The sequence below is a fragment of the Schistocerca gregaria genome, chromosome 3, assembly GCF_023897955.1.
Source record: "Schistocerca gregaria isolate iqSchGreg1 chromosome 3, iqSchGreg1.2, whole genome shotgun sequence".
Classification (NCBI taxonomy): Eukaryota; Metazoa; Arthropoda; class Insecta; order Orthoptera; family Acrididae; genus Schistocerca; species Schistocerca gregaria.
The window spans coordinates 81,843,528-81,864,601 of NC_064922.1; the positions used below are offsets into that span (position 1 = coordinate 81,843,528).

At 42.3% G+C, this 21,074-nt stretch overlaps 1 protein-coding gene across 2 annotated transcripts in view; it reads right to left on the minus strand.

The window, feature by feature from the left end:
• The window catches only part of LOC126354520 (RNA-binding protein 34-like), an 84,828-nt gene that overhangs the window by 12,957 nt on the left and 50,797 nt on the right, over positions 1-21,074 (minus strand). For both annotated transcript variants that reach the window (XM_050004243.1, XM_050004244.1), the window contains exons 3-4: positions 19,890-20,398; positions 19,680-19,798 (exon numbers count right to left, since the gene is read on the minus strand). In XM_050004243.1, the coding sequence (XP_049860200.1) occupies positions 19,680-19,798; positions 19,890-20,398 (628 nt within the window). The remainder of the gene's footprint in view (positions 1-19,679; positions 19,799-19,889; positions 20,399-21,074) is intronic.

Below are 21,074 nucleotides of genomic sequence, written 5' to 3' on the forward strand. Positions count from 1 at the left end.
GTGAGGAATTTAAAGTGCGGTGTGGTTCCACCCGGACAGGGAAGGTGTGGAGCAGTAAAGTATGCAGCAATTTTTGTGCCTGGAAGGCACTGACTGTTTCGGTGCCATTCCGTAATCTGGAACAAGACTTTACAGGACCTGCAATTGGGTCGCCACCTTTCTGAATAATGAAAAGGTTGACCGTGGAGAAGTCGTGACCTTCGTCAGACCGAGAAACAACAAGGAACTGTGGCAACGATGGAAGAACCGTCTGTGGCTGAGACTCCGTGAACTTACGCTTGTGAGCAGACATAGTGGAAGATGAGGAAACCATTGCGGAAGAATCCCCATGATTACCGGCGTCTCCGATGGTGCGCTCCTCCCTTGTGGGGGCCCTCTCTGAGGGCACTCCCGCCTTAGATGATTGTTCACACCTCCCGAGAAACGGACGGAGGGACCAATCAGCATTTTTGGACGGTATCAGCTCGGGTAATCACCCCTCCCTGGGCCTGGCCCTTACCAGGGGGTACGTACGTGTCCTACCTGTCTACCCGAGGCCGGGAATTACGCGTTACCCCGTCACTGGCTACACACAAAAATGCGTGGGTCGGCCTTCAGACACGCACAGGGAGGAAAATAAAAAGAGAGGGAAAAACAAAGAAAGGGAAAGGAAAGAAGAGAGGTCTCAAACACTGCAGCGGAGAAAAGGGTAAAGAGAAGAGGTAAGGAAAAGAGAAGGACAAAGGAAGTCTGAAGACGTGCAAGCAGAGAAAGCGAAGAATGTGTTACGTTTTCGAGCATCCGTCTCCGGATGTAGGCCCGAAACATACTCCCAGAGGGGGAGAAAGGGAAGGAAAGTGCCGGAGGTGTGGGGAGGGTGGCAAGATGGGGGATAGGGAAGGATGCCGAAAAGGAAGTTATGCAGCCCGGAAAGAAAGGAGAGCCACATTATCTCGGGGTACCGTGCTCCCTACGCACGTATCCACAAAAGAGCTGTGGACCCCCTGGGGGGCTATATGCCTCTGTAGGAGCCCTGATTTCTATTATCTTCAGGATCTTTGCATGAAATGTTCTACAGTCAGCTTCAAATGCCTTTCTCCAAGTTTCATCTATGCTGTTCCTCAAAAGGAGCATTGCCTTCTCTTCATGAGCTCCCATTTGAGTTCCTGAAGCATCTTCATAATACTTGTGTGATATTAAAACCTGTTGTTGTTGTTGTGGTCTTCAGTCCTGAAACTGGTTTGATGCAGCTCTCCATGCTACTCTATCCTGTGCAAGCTTCTTCATCTCCCAGTACCTACTGCAACCTACATCCTTCTGAATTTGCTTAGTGTAGTCATCTCTTGGTCTCCCTCTACGATTTTTACCCTCCACGCTGCCCTCCAATACTAAATTGGTGATCCCTTGATGCCTCAGAACATGTCCTACCAACCGATCCCTTCTTCTGGTCAGTTGTGCCACAAACTTCTCTTCTCCCCAATCCTATTCAATACTTCCTCACTATCATCACTAGTTATGTGATCTACCCATCTAATCTTCAGCATTCTTCTGTAGCACCACATTTCGAAAGCTTCTATTCTCTTCTTGTCCAAACTATTTATCGTCCATGATTCACTTCCATACATGGCTACACTCCATACAAATACTTTCAGAAATGACTTCCTGATACTTAAATCTATACTCGATGTTAACAAATTTCTCTTCTTCAGAAACGCTTTCCTTGCCATTGCCAGTCTACATTTTATATCCTCTCTACTTCGACCATCATCAGTTACTTTGCTCCCCAAATAGCAAAACTCCTTTACTACTTTAAGAGTCTCATTTCCTAATCTAATTCCCTCAGCATCACCCGACTTAATTCGACTACATTCCATTGTCCTCGTTTTGCTTTTGTTGATGTTCATCTTATATACTCCTCTCAAGACACTATCCATTCCGTTCAACTGCTCTTCCAAGTCCTTTGCTATCTCTGACAGAATTACGATGTCATCGGCGAACCTCAAAGTTTTTATTTCTTCTCCATGGACTTCAATACCTACTCCGAATTTTTCTTTTGTTTCCTTCACTGCTTGCTCAATATACAGATTGAATAACATCGGGGATAGACTACAACCCTGTCTCACTCCCTTCCCAACCGCTGCTTCCCTTTCATGCCCCTCGACTCTTACAACTGCCATCTGGTTTCTGTACAAATTGTATATAGCCTTTCACTCCCTGTATTTTACCCCTGTCACCTTCAGAATTTGAAAGAGTATTCCAGTCAACATTGTCAAAAGCTTTCTCTAAGTCTACAAATGCTAGAAACGTAGGTTTGCCCTTCCTTAATCTAGCGTCTAAGGTAAGTCGTAGGGTCAGTATTGCCTCACGAGTTCCAACATTTCTACGGAATCCAAACTGATCTTCCCCGAGGTCGGCTTCTACTAGTTTTTCCATTCGTCTGTAAAGAACTCGTGTTAGTATTTTGCAGCTGTGACTTATTAAACTGATAGTTCGGTAATTTTCACATCTGTCAACACCTGCTTTCTTTGGGATTGGAATTATTATATTCTTCTTGAAGTCTGAGGGAATTTCACCAGTCTCAAATATCTTGCTCACCAGATGGTAGAGTTTTGTCAGGACTGGCTCTCCCAAGGCTGTCAGTAGTTCTAATGGAATGTTGTCTACTTCTGGGGCCTTGTTTCGACTTCGGTCTTTCAGTGCTCTGTCAAACTCTTTCACGCAGTATCACATCTCCCATTTCATCTTCATCCACATCCTCTTCCATTTCCATAATATTGTCCTCAAGTACATCGCCCTTGTATAGACCCTCTATATACTCCTTCCATCTTTCTGCTTTCCCTTCTTTGGTAATAACTGGGTTTCCATCTGAGCTCTTAATATTCATACAAGTGGTCCTCTTTTCTCCAAAGGTCTCTTTAATTTTCCTGTAGGCAGTATCTATCTTACCCCTAGTGAGATAAGCCTCTACATCCTTACATTTGTCCACTAGCCATCCCTGCTTAGTCATTTTGCACTTCCTGTCGATCTCATTTTTGAGACGTATGTATTCCTTTTTGCCTGCTTCATTTACTGTATTTTTATATTTTCTCCTTTCATCAATTAAATTCAATATTTCTTCTGTTACCCAAAGATTTCTACTAGCCCTCCTCTTTTTACCTACTTGATCCTCTGCTGCCTTCACTATTTCATGCTTCAAAGCTACCCATTCTTCTTCTATTGTATTTCTTTCCCCCATTCCTGTCAATTGCTCCCTTATGCTCGCCTTGAAACTCCGTACAACCTCTGGTTCTTTTAGTTTATCCATGTCCCATCCTCCTTAAATTCCCACCTTTGTGCAGTTTCTTCAGTTTTAATCTACAGGTCATAACCAACAGATTGTGGTCAGAGTCCACATCTGCCCCTGGAAATGTCTTACAATTTAAAACCTGGTTCCTAAATCTCTGTCGTACCATTATATAATCTATCTGAAACCTGTCAGTATCTCCAGGTTTCTTCCATGTATACAGCCTTCTTTTATGATTCTTGAACCAAGTGTTACCTATGATTAAGTTGTGCTCTGTGCAAAATTCTACCAGGCGGCTTCCTCTTTCATTTCTTTGCCCCAGTTCGTATTCACCTACTACGTTTCCTTCTCTCCCTTTTCCTACTACCAAATTCCAGTCACCCATGACTATTAAATTTTCGTCACCCTTCACTATCTGAATAATTGCTTTTATTTGATCACACATTTCTTCAATTTCTTCGTCATCTGCAGAGCTAGTTGGTATATAAACTTGTACTACTGTAGTAGGTGTGGGCTTCGTATCTATCTTGGGCACAATAATGCGTTCACTATGTTGTTTGTAGTAGCTTACCCGCATTCCCATTTCCCTGTTTAAATTTTCTAACCCACCTGCCCAATTAAGGGATCTGACATTCCACACTCCGACCCGTAGAACGCCAGATTTCTTTCTCCTGATAACGACATCCTCTTGAGTAGTCCCCGCCAGGAGATCCGAATGGGGGACTATTTTACCTCCGGAATATTTTACCCAAGAGGATGCCATCATCATTTAATCATACAGTAAAGCTGCATGTCCTCAGAAAAAATTACAGCTGTAGTTTCCCCTTGCTTTCAGCCGTTCGCAGTACCAGCACAGCAAGACTGTTTTGGTCATTATTACAAGGCCAGATCAGTCAATCATCCAGACTGTTGCCCCTGCAACTACTGAAAAGGCTGCTGCCCCTCTTCAGGAACCACACGTTTGTCTGTCCTCTCAACAGATACCCCTCCGTTGTGGTTGCACCTACGGTACGGCTATCTGTATCGCTGAGGCACGCAAGCCTCCCCACCAACGGCAAGGTCCATGGTTAGTAACAAATTGGGCAGCCCGCCTCTGAACTGCTTCGCTATCTTCCTTTAATCTGACCTGATGTGGATCACAACACACTCGCAGTACACAAGAATGGGTTGCTCTACTATGAACATGCAGTTTCCTTTACAAATGAACCACACATTACAAAATTCTCCCAATAAACTGAAGTCAACCGCTTACTTTCACCACTACAATCCTCACATATTCGTTCCATTTCTACTGCTCTGCTACATTACCTACCTATGCAACTGACTCGACTGTGTCAAGCAGCACACTATTAATGCTGTTTCAAACTTACAGGTTTCATTTTTTAACACACCTGCATTAATTTACGAGTTTGTACATTTAGAGCTAGGTGCCATTCATCACACCAACTAGAAATTTTGTCCAAGTCATTTTGTATCCTCTTACAGCCACTAACCTTCAACACCTCCCCATATATCACAGCATCATCAGCAAACAACCACAAGTTTGTGCTCATTCTGTCTGCCAGCTCATTTATGTAGATAGAAAGTAATAGTGGTCTTTTAACGTTTCCCTGGCGCACTCCTGACGATACCCTTGTCTCTGCTGAACCCTCGCTGCTGACAACACATTGGGTTATGTCTTCAAGCCACTCACTTATCTGGGAACCTATTCCATATGCATATACCTCTGGTAACAGTCAACAGTGGGGCACCGTGTGCAATGCGCTTTTGGAAGTTTAGGGATGCAGAATCTGTCTGTTGCCTTTCATCCATTTCATTTATATCTACATCCATACTCCGCAAGCCACCTGACTGTGTGTGGCAGAGGGTTTCACATGGTATCATGCAGGAAAAGGGCAGGGCAAGTTTATAAAACTGTGCTGATTTGTGGACAGAAGCTTTTCTACTACTACTACTACTACTACATGATCAGGCCCAGTGGACCGCACGCATCTACAAGTTTCCTCCTCCACTGTATTCTGTCCATTGCTGCTATCCGCCATTCGTCCACATCTATTGACATTTGTTTTAAATCTTCATGAAGTCCATCCCTCCATCGCTTCTTGGGTCTCCCTGGCGGTCTCTTTCCTGTAGGTGTGAAATCCAGGAGCTTCCGAGGCCATCTGTGATCCTCCATCCGGGCCACATGGCCGGCCCACTGCATTCGTTTGGTTTTCACAGCTCCTGCTATGTAGGGCTGCTGGTATAGGTCCTCAAGCTCTTGGTTGTATCTGATCCTCCATTCCCCTGTATCTGCATCCAGAACCGGACCGAAGATCTTCCGAAGCAATTTTCTCTCAAAGACAAGGAGCTTATGGAAGTCCTGTTTCCGGATACTCCATGTCTCTCAGCCATTTAGAACAACAGGCTGGATCAGGGTTTTGTACAGTCGTATCTTGAACTGTCTGGAGACAAATTTGGACCGAAGCAGTTGTGCTAGGCTGTGGTAAGATCGGTTTCCTGCTTGTATTCTGGCATTGATCTCTGCTTCACATGACAAGTTCTCGGTGAAAAGTGCCCCTAGGTATTTGAATTCTTGCACTCTCTTGTAGGAATGGTCCCCAACCTGCAGTGATTGTGGATGATCAGCAGTCTGACAATAACCACACGTCATAAAGAGGTACTCTGTCTTAGCTTTGTTTATGTTTAGCCCAAATTTGCTGGCAGCCTCCTTTAGTGCTTTGGTCATTTGCTCCAACTCCTCTTCCGACCTAGAGAGTGAACAGATGTCGTCTGCATAGGCTAAGTATGCCAGTCTCTTTCCTTCTATTTCAATCTCTTCGTTCTCTTGGAAGGTCTTGCGTACGATCTTCTCGAGGGCAAAGTTGAACAGGATAGGGGACAACCCATCTCCTTGCCTGAGTCCTGTCTCAATTTCAAATTCCTCAGTTACGTGATTTCCCATCTTCACCTTTGCATGTGTTTCGTTCAGACAGATCTGTATCCGATTGATGAGTTTCTCTGCTATGCCAAACTCCCTTAAACAGTTGAGCAGGCTCTTGCAATGTATGCAATCATAGGCCTTCTTAAAATCAACGAATAAAATATGCAAATCTTTACCATATTCACCCAGTTTCTCAGTGAGCTGCCGGAGACTGAAGATGTGATCTACTGTTGACCGTCCTGGCCGGAAACCTCCCTGGTACTCCCCAATCACCGATTCTGCCACTAGTTGAATGCTGTGTATGAGGCAATTGGACAGGATCTTATAGCAGACGTTAAGCAGGGCGATTCTTCTATAGTTGTCTCATTTCAGTTTGTCGCCCTTCTTATGTATTGGACAAATCAGAGCCGTTTTCCATTCTCCTGGTAGTTCTTCTTTGGTCCATATTGCCTGTATCAGTCTGTATTTTCTCTGCAAGTTTCTCTCCTCCTGCCAGGATCATTTCAGCCTGTATTCCATCTTCACCTGAACTCTTATTCTGTTTAAGGTGTGATTCTGGTTTTTATCTCATCCAGGGTAGGTGGGTGCATCGGCTGTAATTGGATACTGGAAATCAAACTGCAGTTCGGGTTCATCACAATTTAGCAGCTGTCGAAAGTACTCTTTCCATCTCTCAGGTATGTCCCTATTGTTCGTCAGGATCTTATCACGGGAATCTTTGAGAAATTTCTGCTTGGCCTGGTGACCTTTGCAGAGGTACTTCACCCTCAGAAACATTTCCCTCATCTTTTGTCCTCTGAAGTCTGTTTCTGCTTCAGTGATATTCCTTATGTATTTCCTCTTTGCTCTTCTCAGAATTGCTTGTGAAGTCTTTCGGACCCCCTCAAATTGTGCTTTGGCCTGTGCCAGATTTGTCCCCTTCAGCCATTTGTTCCTGCCTTCTTTTCTCCTTTCCAGGGCATCTGCACATTCCTTTCCAAACCAGATCTTCTTGCCCACTGGATTTCCCATGAGTGTTTCCTTTGCTGTATCCCTAACTTTTCTACCCCAAGGAAATTTCTGGCGTGGTTATCTCATCTGACTGAGCATTGCTAAGTTCATCTTGGCAGTTTGTAAGGCCTCATTTGAACTATGCCACCCAACAATTTACCTCTGTGAACAAAGGAGCAGACACTCCCCAGATCAGAATCTAGCTCAGCTTTAATATTAGTTGGATTGAGACCTTTCAAACATAACCATCACAAGTCTGATCCAAGTTTACAAAGTTCCTGAATGTGGTAACTATTGATGACTGGCAAATAAACAGTAAACAAATTAACATAACCAAACTTCAAACTTAATCTTTATATGGCTGGCATTTTAAGCATAGTCATTTGTTTGAAACAACAACTGCAATCTATATGTCACTTCGGGTACTTCTGGGACCAACATCATATTTGAAAGGCATTGCTGCTTCTCATTGAAATATTCTGTGGTGCTAATTTTTACACTTTTATCTTGAGTAGAACAACAAATTTTATGTTATAAACAAACATTTAAACATTTTAAGTACAAGGCAAATTGCAAAGTAGTTTAAACCTACACTAGCAACAAAGTAAAACATCTGAGTGAAGTGTGGGGTGGGCAAACTTTCTCTATGAAAGAAGCTGTTCCTGCTCAAGTGGCAATATGCTAAAATGAATAGCTTTTTCTTCCTCCTCCTCAGAGTGTGTGATACAAGGTAGTGGGGTCTCCTCTTTACACTATCTGTCTCCAACTGATGTGATCTTGTGGTCAGTCATCAGAGTGGAAACCCACTATCTTCGAGGTCTACATGGTGGGTACCTAGCCAACAGTGCCTCTTTCAGCCAACAGATTGGCTGCCATTGACTTTCATCGAAAATTTGTGTTTTGGTATTGTCTCTCAATCTGCTCAAAGTACACTTCCATACCATCATAGACTACTTTCCATCACTTTCTCTACAGTAGAAGCTACTATGTCCCACTTTTAAGTATCAGGCCAGTCCTCCACCCGTATGTTTTGGTTTGCATTATAGTAAGCCACTGCTCCACTTCCTTTATTGCAGGCTAACATTCTGCACCATACACTGCAACTGGGCACAGTGTAGAGTGGTATATTCACGTCTGGATTCAGTCTGTGGTCTTACCATCACCAAGAAAACCAGTCATTGACCGCCGTTTGAGACATGCGTTACTGTTTTCAATTTCAGGAATGAGTGATTTTGTTTTTTTTTAGCCAAGGTACTTCGACAAAGGAAGAGGACCAGCACTCTAGTTAAACTGAGCTGCAGTGTTGAACTGCAAAGAAGGAAGAACATGTGACCCTCCATTTAGGTCATGGTCAGCTGGCCTTCATTACTGTTAGGTAATATATGCACATTTCCAAAAGTTTTCTGCAGGTACTTCAAAAGGTTCCATGGCTACTCTCCAGTTGCTCATTAAGGTCCTGCCTTTATAATGTGGCTAAGATACATTGAGTCTGTGTTTCACATTCTGCATTTCATTGCCTTTCAGATTTTTCTGTCCTTGAGAGATAAATTTTTTCTAACCACCACTTCATCTTCCCAAAAAGCATAATTTTGTAGTTTTGAAAACTTGCTGCTGCTCACATAAAACCAGTCTTTTTCATTTTCCAGTGCCACACAGGAGGTACAGCTTTGTTTAACTTCAGCATCTGTCCTCTTCCTTTCTTCAGTCTTAATTCTTGCCTAAAACAATTCAATTATATTACAGTTAGCAACAATGACAAAGATTGGATTGATGCAGCTCTCAACACTAGTTTATGTCCTGCACAAGCCTCTACATCTCTGCATGGGTATGACTAACTATATCCTTGGGGGGTTGCTTAGTGTAATGAAGCCCTGGTATGCCTCAACAACTTTTACCCTACACACTTACTTCCATGAAAGAATGGATGATTCATTGATGTCTCAGGACGTATCCTGAGAACCGATTCCTTCTTTTAGTGAATTTGGCGCCACGAATTTCTTTTCTTCCCAATTTGATTCAGTAGTTATTCATTAGTTATCCGAGCTATCCATCAGGTCTTCCACACTTCCCTGTAGCAGCACATTAAAAGTATTTCTTGACTGTTATTACTAGTTCGCATTTTATATCCTCTCTACTTATGCCATCATCAGTTATTTTGCTGCCCATATAGCAATTCTCATCTGCTACTTTTACTGTCTAGTTTTCTAATTTAATTTTATCAGAACTGGCTGATTTGATCAGAATACATTATTTGCCTCATTTTGCTTCTGTTAATGTTCATCTTATAATCTCTTTTCAAGACACTATCCATTCTGTTCGACTGTTCTTCAAAGCCCCTTGTTGTCTGACAGAATCACATTGTCATGAGAAAACCTTGATTTCCTTTGCTGTTTGCTCAATGTACCGTTTGAACAATACTGGGGTGAGGTACCATCCTGTCTTGCTCTCTTTTCAACTACTGCTTCTCTTTCATGCCCTTCGACTCCGCAATCTGGTTTCTGTGCAAGTTGTTGATCACTATTTCTCCCCCACCCCACCCTGTATTCTACCCTGCTACCTTCAGAATTTCTAACAGTAATCCAGTCACCATTTATACATGCTCTTCATAAATATACAAACATAAACATAGGTTTGCCAATTCTCCAATGTGTCTTCTAAATAAGTGGTAGGGTCAGTACTACCTTGTGTGTTTCTACATTCCTCCGCAATCTACACTGACCTTTCCCAATGGCTGTGTCTAGCAGTTTTTCCATTTTTCTGAAAATAATTTATGTCAATATTTGGCAACCACAATTAATTAAACTGACAGTTCAGCTTTACACACACCTCTGAGCACCTGCCATCCTTGGATTGGCATTGCCATATTATTCACGAACTCAGAGGGCATTTAACTTCTCTCATACACATTGCACAGGCGTCCAGTCTGGGGTTTGTACGCAGAGTGAATAACCCAGTTACAGAAAACATCAGGATTACGAATAGGACCACATATGCCTCAAATGAAACATGTAGCCCAAGAGGTATGATCCCCTCGGGCTGAGATACATGGACTGCAGCCCTGATAGCAGCAGCAGCGGCAGCGGCGGTCTTGTTTCCCCATCAGATCAATGTGACCACGGACCCACACAAACATCAGTGACTCCATCAACAGTGAGCAAATGACAGCTTTCCCAAACCCGTTGCACTAAGGAGTGGACAGTGTACAGCTCGCAGAGGTTCTGAAGGGCACGGAGTGTCAGAGCAGATGACAACTGGAAAGCCCATGTTGCTGGATGTACTGCATGGCCGGATGGGTGAAGAGCCCCACTGTAAATACTGAGCAATGTTCTGGAAGCTGATACCAAAATTTGTCGGTGCCATTGACAAAGGCACACTTGACACTGCGATTAGTCAAAGAGCAATCAGCGTACACAAAGCTACTATCACAAAGTTACATGTGAAGGTCAATAAACTTACAGCAATAGAGTGAGGCTGGAGTACTGTAGGCAGATGAAGTCCAAGGTAAAAATGGGCTACTACAGAGAGCCAAGGTGGTGAAGGGTTCACACCCATTGGGACAATGGCAGGCAGCATTACGTTAGGCCACGAGAACAATAGCCAAAAGTGAACTCCAGGAGTCAGCAGCAAAAAGGGGCATGCCCCAATATTGGCAGTCAAATGAGTCATCCAAGAAGTAGACACAGGACGGGTGGCCGGGCATGACAGACAAATGGCATGCGCATCGGCTGAGGAAACATCACATTGGTATTACAGCAGTAGTTCAGCAGATTCGGCATACATACTCTCAACTGGGATAATGGAAAAGGTACCAGTGGCCAAAAGGATCCCACGATGGGGGTCAGTATTGAGACAGCATAAAGACGGAGAGGCAAGCAGCTGCATACATGAAATGCCCATAGTCTAGTTTTGAACGGACAAGGGACCCATACAAATGGAGGAGGGTTGTCTGATCTGCTTGCCAGGAAGTACTGCCAAAGACAAGTAGGGCAATGAGAGACCGTATACAGCTGGCAGCAAGGTAAGATACGTGGGAGGACCAAGGGAGATCCCTATCGAGTATGAGCCCTAGGAATTTCATAGTTTCAATGAATGAAAGAGCAGCAGGCCCAAGTTGTAAATATGGTGGAAGAAACCAATTATGCTGCCAGGAATTAATACAAACTGTTTTGCCAGTGGAAAAGCTAAAAGCAATTGTCATGGCTCCAAGAGTAAAGACAATCCAGACAACGCTGGTGACATCACTCAAGGAGACAAGGCCATGCAGAATGGCCACGGTGGCAAAATCGTCAACGAGGAGGGAGCCGGAGATGCCCTGTGGGAGACAGACTACAACAGGGGTAGTGGTGATAGCAAAGAGGACGACATTCAGGATGGAACCCTGAGGCACACCATTTTCCAGGATAAATGTGTTCAACAAGGCCAAATCCACAGATACCTTGAAAACTGTGACTTTTACAAATTCCTGAAGGAAATCGGGAAGCCGGACTCTGAAACCTCATGTGTAGAGAGTACAGAGGATATCAATCCTCCAGCAGGTGTCTTAGGCTTTCTCCAAATCGAAAAACAATGCCACAGTCTGGTATTTCTGCAAAAAACCATTCATGACATGGGTTGACAGTGTTGATGTGGCGAAGCAAGCATGGATCTCATTACTTCATCTCTTCTTTGGCGTCTGCCTCCTTAAATTCATTTTGACTAATTACCACTAACAAAGAAGAATATAATCTTCATTTTCGCAACAGAGAAAGGTTGGCCCTCAGTCTTAAGACTTGTAACACCAGATCTAATTTTTGCTTAGTTTTGTGTATGTAATCCTTTTCTTAACTTATTTTGACTATTCCCAGCTAATATCACTTGTTATAGGGTGAAATCATTAATTGTTTCGTGACTTAGATTCTACTGTTGACTTATAAACAAATATTAAGTTCTGTAGTACTTACAAACATTTGGAAGAAGAACTACAAGAATTCTTGAAGTATTTATTTGTTTCTATTCAGAAACATATTAGCAAACTCAGCCCTTAATTAATTTCAAAATAATTACCAGGTTTGTACAGAGTATTGTTTGTATAACTATATCTGTCAATTTCATTATTTAAACAAATAATTCGGCCTAACCTTTGTGGTAGAAATAACTGTTTAAAAGGAGAAAATTTTCAATGTATTCAGTTTTAATGTATTCAGTTTTAATGTATTCAGTTTTAATGTATTCAGTTTTAATGTATTCAGTTTTAATGTATTCAGTTTTAATGTATTCAGTTTTAATGTATTCAGTTTTACTGTATTCAGTTTTACTGTATTCAGTTTTACTGTATTCAGTTTTAATTTAATTTATATCGGACAATGTATAGTGTCAGTGTGTATTATTCTGAGGCTATTTAAAGGCCCGATTTTTGGTCCCAAAACAACAGTCAGTCCAGGGCCGATTTTCAGACAGGGAGTTTGTATCAGTTTCAAGTAGCAATAATGCATTAACAATGGAATTAGTGTAACACAAATAGGCCATGTGTTAAAACACTGACAGTGTCTGTTCAATTTATTTCAGAAATAGTGTCACACTTACCTTATTATTCTGCAAGAACTGAATTGTGTGGTTAGGTATTTACTGCTCATAGATACTCAACATCAAACTATTGTAGCAGTATGCTGATGTTTGTTTTCAAACTATTAATGGGGATTTTCATTCACCAATGGCGAACTGGCTATGTAACTGTGTAATATTGGGGGACTGCGAAAAGTGAAAACTGAAATGCAACTATGCAACTGTCAGTTTCATCATTTACAATAGTCAGTGTAGAACTTCCACCACCAATTTTTCAACCAGTATAACAACGCAGTATTTCGACACCGAGGACTATCAATGAAGAAATAAAGCAGGTGATCATCACAACGAGGTGATCAACTGCAAAACGGCTTGCTCGAAATCCACATCATGTAGTGATTAGTAAATTGTAAGACTCGTGCCACCATACCAGCTGGGCATGAATCATACATCACCTTACAAATACAGCTGGTGAGAGAAATGGGGCGGTAAGTAGAAGTAAGGTGTTAGTCCTTACCGGGCTTCGGTATGGGAACGACAGTAACTTCCTGCAAGCGTTTGGGAAACATGCCCGCTGCCCAGAAGCAATTGCATGTATGAAGGAGAAAAGGCTTTCCCACGAGAGAAAGGTTATACAACATATGAATGTGAACCATGTCCAGCCTTCGGGTGGCATGAAGTGAAAGCATGACCTAGCTCCCTCATAGTAATGACAGCACTATAAAGTGCTCACGATTCTGGGAAAAGAAGGGTATCGCCCGAGCCACCTCCACTCGTTTCCGACAGAGGAAGGCAGGGTGATAGTGGGCGGAGCTCAAAATCACTGCAAAATAACGGCCCAAGGTGTTGGAAATAGCAAGAGGATCCACTACATCATCTGCTACTGTCAGACCGGAAATTGGGGAATGGGCATTGGTCCCACAGGGCATTGGAAGTTGGCCCACAGGAAGAGGGAATGGAACCGCTAACATCCAGCTAACTTTTTTGTTATCGCAAAGAATGTGACAACACTGTGCACACTTCTGTTTATAATGACTGCAGTTTGCACTCTTAGGATGACTGTTAAAAAACACAGAGCGCACAACTCCGCATGCGAATTGCATCGTGGGTTGCCTCAGTCCACCAAGGGACTGGGACACTGCACGTTCAAGAGGAAGTGCGAGGAATGGATTATTCTGTGGCGGTATGGACAATATTTGTAAGATATTATAACTGGTCATCATAAATGGGGACATATTGTTCACTGAAGGTCACCAGGGAGGAGTGAAGCCTTCAGTCGGCTGCCATTTTTGGTGTGCATGTAGGGAGGGGAGGTAGGAGTTAGCAAATCGACAGCACACGGGAAATGATCACACAAGTACGTGTAAAAGAGAATGGATCACTCGAGACGATGGGCAAGCTGGGCAGTGCAGAAGGAATGATCCAAATGGGAATAGGTGTCTGTGGAGTCTGGAAAGGACGTGGGTGCTCCCACAATAAAACAAATGCAGTTATATTGATTGAGGTCAGCCAAGAGGGCACCCCTCTGACAAGTTCTGGGAGAACCCCAAAGCGGATGGTGAACATTAAACTTGCCCATCAGCAGGAAGGGGCAAGGGAGTTGCCCAATAACCTGGGGGAAGTGTGCCCTGGTGAAACTAAATGACGGAGGGATGTAAATGGTACAAAGAGAAAATGTGAAGTAAGGAAGGAAAAGGCGGACTGCAACAGCTCGATGGGTTGGTTTGTGGGATTGAAGGGACCAGACTGCTACGGCCATCAGTCATTCAGGGAGATGGTTTGACTATGAATGTCATACCAGATGAGCAGCATGACTCCCTCACGAGTTGGAATGCCATCAACAGTGGGAAGGTTAATGGGGACTGGAAAGAAATGCGAGAGCTCGAAGCACTTGTGAGGAAGCAATTTTGTTTCCTGGAGGCAGAGAACAAGCAGACGCCGCAATTCCAAGAGGATCTGCAATTCCTCTTTGTTGGACCTAGGCTGTTAATGTTCCATTAGAGGAGAGTCATTAAGATGTAAAGGGAGGAGGAAAAAAAATGAAGGGGTGTCACCTCAGCGACAAGCCGAGTGTCAGCCTACAAACACACTGCTACAGGGCGGAGAGGCTGGAGGATCCTGCACACCAAGAGATCTGTAGAGGCAATGGCATTCTCCCTCTGTCAGTCCGCAGAGTCCAGGGCAGAAAAATGGTCGGCGGTGCGCACCGGCGACACTTGAGTTCAGCCGGGTGAGGGTATCATTTAGCGACACCAATAGGATCTCCGAGTCAGCATAGGAAAAGACCGTTGGATGGAGGTACGTAAAAGGTCTGTACGTGAGTATTTCTGCTGTCCTTTCCAGCCTGCCAGTTGTGTAGCAGATGATTTCTCCCCAAGCGGCAAAAATTTAGTAGTTTGTTGCACAGCTGGAGGAGGAGACAGGGAGGCTACCGTGACACTGAGTGATTGTACAATCATGGTTCTGAATTTGAGGTAGCATGTCTGCACGGCCATGTCCTTCATGGAGCAAGAACAGTACTGCAAGTGCAGGATGACAGAACGCAAGGTTTCCGACTAGCCAACAACTTGCGAGTGACAGGGTAAGGTACTTTTTCCTTCACCCAGATCTCCCGTAACTTCATAGCCTGCTTTGACCTTTGATAGAAGCACCACTGTCTCAAAAGGGAGAAAAAGAGTGCTTGTGACCCGAAAGACTGCAATGACGTCCTGAACAGAGAGGTACACTTGGATTTCTACATGTCAGACCATGAAGTACCCCAGTGTAAATAACACTATGGAAAGAATTTAGCAATTGATGAGCCAGGCATGAGCAGGATAGCTGTAGAGGAGTGAAGCTGCAAGCAGCTGTGCTTGAAAACCAGGAGTAGTTTCCAAAAGCAAAGTGCCATTGCAGAAATGAGAGCAACTTTCCACAGGGCCGGCAATTTTATCAACACCTTTCTGAATAATCAGTGGATTTACCAATGCAAAGGATTGACTTTTCTCAGTGTGTGAAACCACGTGTAACTGTGGTGCAGCTAGGAGGGTCTGTGAGTCATCTAGTTCCGTTCCATTCCATTCCATTTACATTTAGTGGCCATTGAATGTGAAGATGACAATTGGCTCAATGCATGGAAATTCCCCAAGAATGACAGCGTCTCCAATGGCATGCTCCTTTCAACTCACGGACACCCCTCAGAGGGAGACGCATCTGCCTTATGTGACCATCCACACCTCAGATCACACCTCACCAACACCTGACAGAGAGACCATTCAGCAATTTTGGAGGTAGCAGCTCAGGCAATCGCCCTAGCCTGTTACGGGCCCTGTCGACCCTGAGCTGGGAATTACATGTTACCCAGTCACCTGTTACATGTCAGATACACAGATCGGCTTTCAGGAGCACACAGGGAGGAAGAAGAGAAAGAGGGACCTCAAACACTGAAGCTGAGGAAGGATAGGAGAAGGGGAATGATGAAAGAAAAATGGAAGGAAAAACATTGGAGAGACTGTTCTGATGTTGCCTACTGAAAATGCAGAACACAGTCCCAAAAACATCCGAGATGTGTTTCCCCTAAGGAGGGGAAAAAGAACAAGAGGTTACACATGCGGCACGGAAAGGAGAAGATACTGCAACAGCTGGGGACCCATGGTAGCCAAGCACGAACCTGCCAAAGGGCGATGAGTCCCCTCAGGGGACTTCTAGGGTTTAAATTGCCAACAAGGAAAAGTCCACACTATGATGAAGGATCACAATGCTTGAAAAGAAGACACAAAACACAAATCAACATGTTTTTAACAACAAGCACCAACAATGAGCATAGTATATTTATGATTTCAATGGGCAGGCCATCTGATGAGAGTGAAAAAGAATAAAATGGTTTCAGAAATATTTGAATAGTCATCTGACAAAAGACAAAGAGGGGACCCAGGAATCCACAGCTAAATTAAAACTTATGGCACAGTGCCCATATACCATATGGATGCACTTGCCCTGGGGATGCCAACAGAACGCATATCCCATCAGCTTGACCTCCGTCCTTAAGCATGTTTAGTACGATTCCAAAGCCGTTTGACCAAGTAATGTGGAGGTACTTCATTGTTCCATAGCCAGAGGCCAGTGCTTATTGGCTATGAGAGAAGTACAAGGACTGAGTTATCTGTAGTTCATTTGCAGGCACTCTTGTGGATCAAAATGGAGAGTAGCAATCTGAAGGAGTCCTATATTTTAAGATATTTTATATTAGGATACCGGGTCAGAAATTAAAAATACCGACAGAGAGAATTCGTATCTCCAGATGAGAAAGAAAGAGATGATTCATATATGTCTGTTTGTTGTCTGTCAAGTGGTTTGCACTGTGAACACTGTGCACTAGTTCAGTACCATTGAGACTTCCACATACTGATTTACACATTATTTTTCTATGCTGATAGTGGTAAAGACCATTGTCACCATCTCTGGTACCTGGTCATGTGTGAAAGAGAGCAAGATGATGGTAACTAGACAATCAGCTACAACTGCCAATTTTCAGGAAGAAGTCAGTGAAGCCTCAATCTTTTCAGGTGCCGCTGAGGAGTTTCATTATTTTAATTATTTTGTTGACAACTGCACGATTCGAGACATCAAATGTGAAACAAATCAGTATGCTGACAACATTGTTGCAAAATGAAATGTAAAGACAGTCTAAAAAAACTTTGGCATAAAGGCTATGTGGTGAAGTTACTTGAAATTTACTAGTGTCTCAGTATTATTTTGCGTATGTGCACCCTCAGATTGTCCAAACTCAGTCAACAGACTCATGTTTTGGCGTCAGGATCTGCAAGTACATCGTTGAGTCATGACCAATTCTGTGCTATAGTGTTTATGTTACACTTCAATGACAATGTTACACATGTCACCGAGAGGCAGAGGAAAGCACAACCCATGTCATAAGGTGAGGCCTTTCTTTGATTTCCTCTTAAGGACACATAAGAACACTTTTCATACGGGGGACACTTTTCATACGGAGCGAGGGGGGGGGGGGGGGAGTTCGGCCGCCAAGTGCAATCTTATTTCAGTCGACAACACATTGGGCAAGTACACAAGTGGAGAAAGTCTAACGCGGCCAGGAATAGAAATCGGGCCCACTGCATCGGAGGCAAGCACGTTATCACCAGTTAAGCATGTGGACTTCATACGAGCAATAATCATCTAATACACAAGGCAATGTGACCTTTTTGTGGCAGGGTCAGGCTTAGGATGCACATGAAAAACAAACCTTAGTTTCTTCATGTCTGGTGAGTACTGCTACTCTGTGTACCGAACTGATTACTAACGACTCCAATTGCTGCTACCTCACGAGCAGTTTCAGCTTTTGCATTTTCAATAAAAAAGCTGTGATCATTCTTTGAGTAAAATAAACAGTTTTTTTAGCAATCAAAACAGAACTACATTTGAAGGCATCACACTGCTTGATGACACATAGGTTTATACAAATTTTATATTGACAAAAGGACGAACAGACCTTATTGCCAAATGAACAAAAAAGGTTCAATATGAAAGGATTACGGGATAACTGTATTTCATGCTGACTCAAGTCATGACTTCATTTCACACTTTTTTTTGCTCTTTTGTTCCAGAAAAGAAGATTACCACAAGGTAATAAAATATTGCCAGTTTTCACGGAATGGTTTTCTAATTTTCTGCTCCAAAATGTTTCCTTGTATTCAACAGTAGCAGTAATTGGCATGTGCTATGAAGAAATGAATAACAATGCAGTAGAGAAAAGCGGATATTTTGTTTTTAGTGTAGACTGAACCTCACATAAGGCCAATATAAACATTTTTAAAGCTGCAAAAGACAACCCTACGCTATCAAGTTAAACTGGTATGGTGAAAAGTCAAGAGCACAATCAAGCTTCCTCCACATCATGCTCAGTTAAGTCCTATAAAACTTATATAGGCATAGATGTAAAGTAATGTGGTAAATACCCATGCCGTTGCAGATACATGGAGCCAAGAGGACCAACTGTCTCTACAACCTGTATTCCAACAATCCTCAACAATTTCAAGACAACTTCTGTGTCTGAAGACCGTAATGATTCTTCCTGTGTGAGTGTCACTGCTTACACCACAATCATTAGTAGTTATAAAACATTAAATAACACAGGTGCCCTGTTCGGCATTGCTTGCTTGTTAATTAATACTTCATTGAGAGCTGTTTAATGACTATATGCGAAAACCAGGAGTGAGACACCCTACGTGCAAGCACCTGCAACACTGCTCTCCCCTGCATGAAACTAATAAAAGTTACAAATTATTTTGAACATACAATAGAAAAAAATTGGGCCAAGGTGCTAAACAATATTTCAGCTCTAGTGCCAAAACCACATATTCTGTTTTCTCAGCACTCAGTGGTTACCTAAAGCCTTTCATTGGCTGGGTGGGCTGACACAAAGAACAAGCAATGCCAGCACAAGCATTCCAACAGGCACTTACCTCAGTTATAACTTTAGTCATATGCGCTAGTCCGTTCCTTGGATGAAGTCTAAAACAGTGGCAGTTCCAACCACACTGCTTTTCCTCTATAACGTGCAGGGTGGTAATGGGTTTATTTCTCATAACCAAAGGAATGATAGTTTCAAATAACCAATGAGAGGCAAGAATAGAAGCATTTCTCTACAAGATATACATTACTACAGACTAAAGAAAATATCAATAGATTGCTGTTTATGTAGTCTAGCTCAGAAACCATAAGAGCACACAGGTCATTCATAACTACTACAGCATAGTATACTTTAGAACTTCGTACAGCAGAGGTGGCAGCATGTTGCAAATTTGCGTAAAAGTAATCCCTCTTTAACAACACTAAGCAAACATGGAAATTTAAATAGAATATTTCATTATTCACATTGTATATAACTGACAATCTACAAATAAAATTCAATCCCGCTAATACAAGAAAGTTTTCTGAATTGCAATGATTCAGAATTGAAATACATACCTCAAAGGTGACATAAGCAAATCCTTTCCCAATACCAGTTTTCATGTCTCTTACAATTCTGATGTCCAGTATCCTACCACATTTCTCAAATATTCTCCAAATTTCTTCTTCTTCAGTTGCTTTAATTAGAAAAGATGCCAAAGTACAATACACTTCATATTATATGAGTAAAATGATATATATGGGGAAAAATAAAACCTTTCAACTTACAGAATGGAACATTTCCTAAGAAAACAGATCTCTTTTGATCATGCTTATTTGAGTTCAAGGCTTCATCCACAAAAATGTGATGATCTTCAACAAGTGTTCCATTTGCAGCTAGTGCAGATAATGCATCTTCTTTAAGTTCAAAGCGAACAAATGCTGAAATAGTTGATCTCTCAGCATGAAATTTGTTCTTGATTACAGCAAATTTCTTTGAGATTTTTATGTCCTCCACAGCAGCACATCTTAATCTTATTGATTCAATTTCACCAAATTCTTTAAAGATTTTCTTTATCTTCTTTTTATTTAAAGTGTGTGGAAGGTTTTTCACAAAAATTGTTCTCTCTTCTTGCTCTGTGTCGCGGGTAGGTTTTCCATTATTCTGCTTCAATTGTATACGTTTCAGTGCATTAAAGGCATTATTGCTCACATTTCCGCTATCATTAAGGTCAGGTGTTGAACTAAAATGATCTGTGGCATCTGCATCTGATATTTCTTCAGAACAATTTTCTGTTCTGTAAGACAAAAACAGAAAATATAAATGAACCAAAGATTCTATGCACCAAAGTAGTCTACAACAAAAACTATCCAAGTAGGAGAGGGAGTGGGAGTGGGAGTGGGAAAAAAAGGCTCTAAAGATGAGTTACTCTTAGAACCCCAAGCCAATAAAGGAACAATATATTGAATGGATTTATTGAATTAATTTTTTATTTTCTCAAACATTTCAAGAAGGAAAATTTCACCTCTTACAGCTATCATTTTTCTGAAGATTGATACCAGTGCAATAAGGCCACAAAAACAAAATCTGAGGTCAGTTGGACAGTGTTTGGCAAGGAAACTGACCGTCTTATTCTGTTAACAATCCTAGTAACTGCTTTCCGCAATTCAGTTTAACTGCAAAAAATCTAAATGACAATGGATGGTAGAGATTCGAAGCCATTTTTTTTAGAAATTAAGTTTCTTGTATTAACCATTGAAATTTGCTTTTCCAGTCTTACAAATGAATAAATAAAAATGTTTGCTTGTAACAACAAATAGAAAAGATGCAATCTGACATTTTATCCATCATCAAATCTGTAAGTCAGTAGGCTACTCTGAGGTATTTTGTACACATCATGAAGTAGTTTAAGTGCAGTATTGTGGTGGCATTGCTCCTGAAGTAGCAGTACTCAATATACAGACTAACAGACA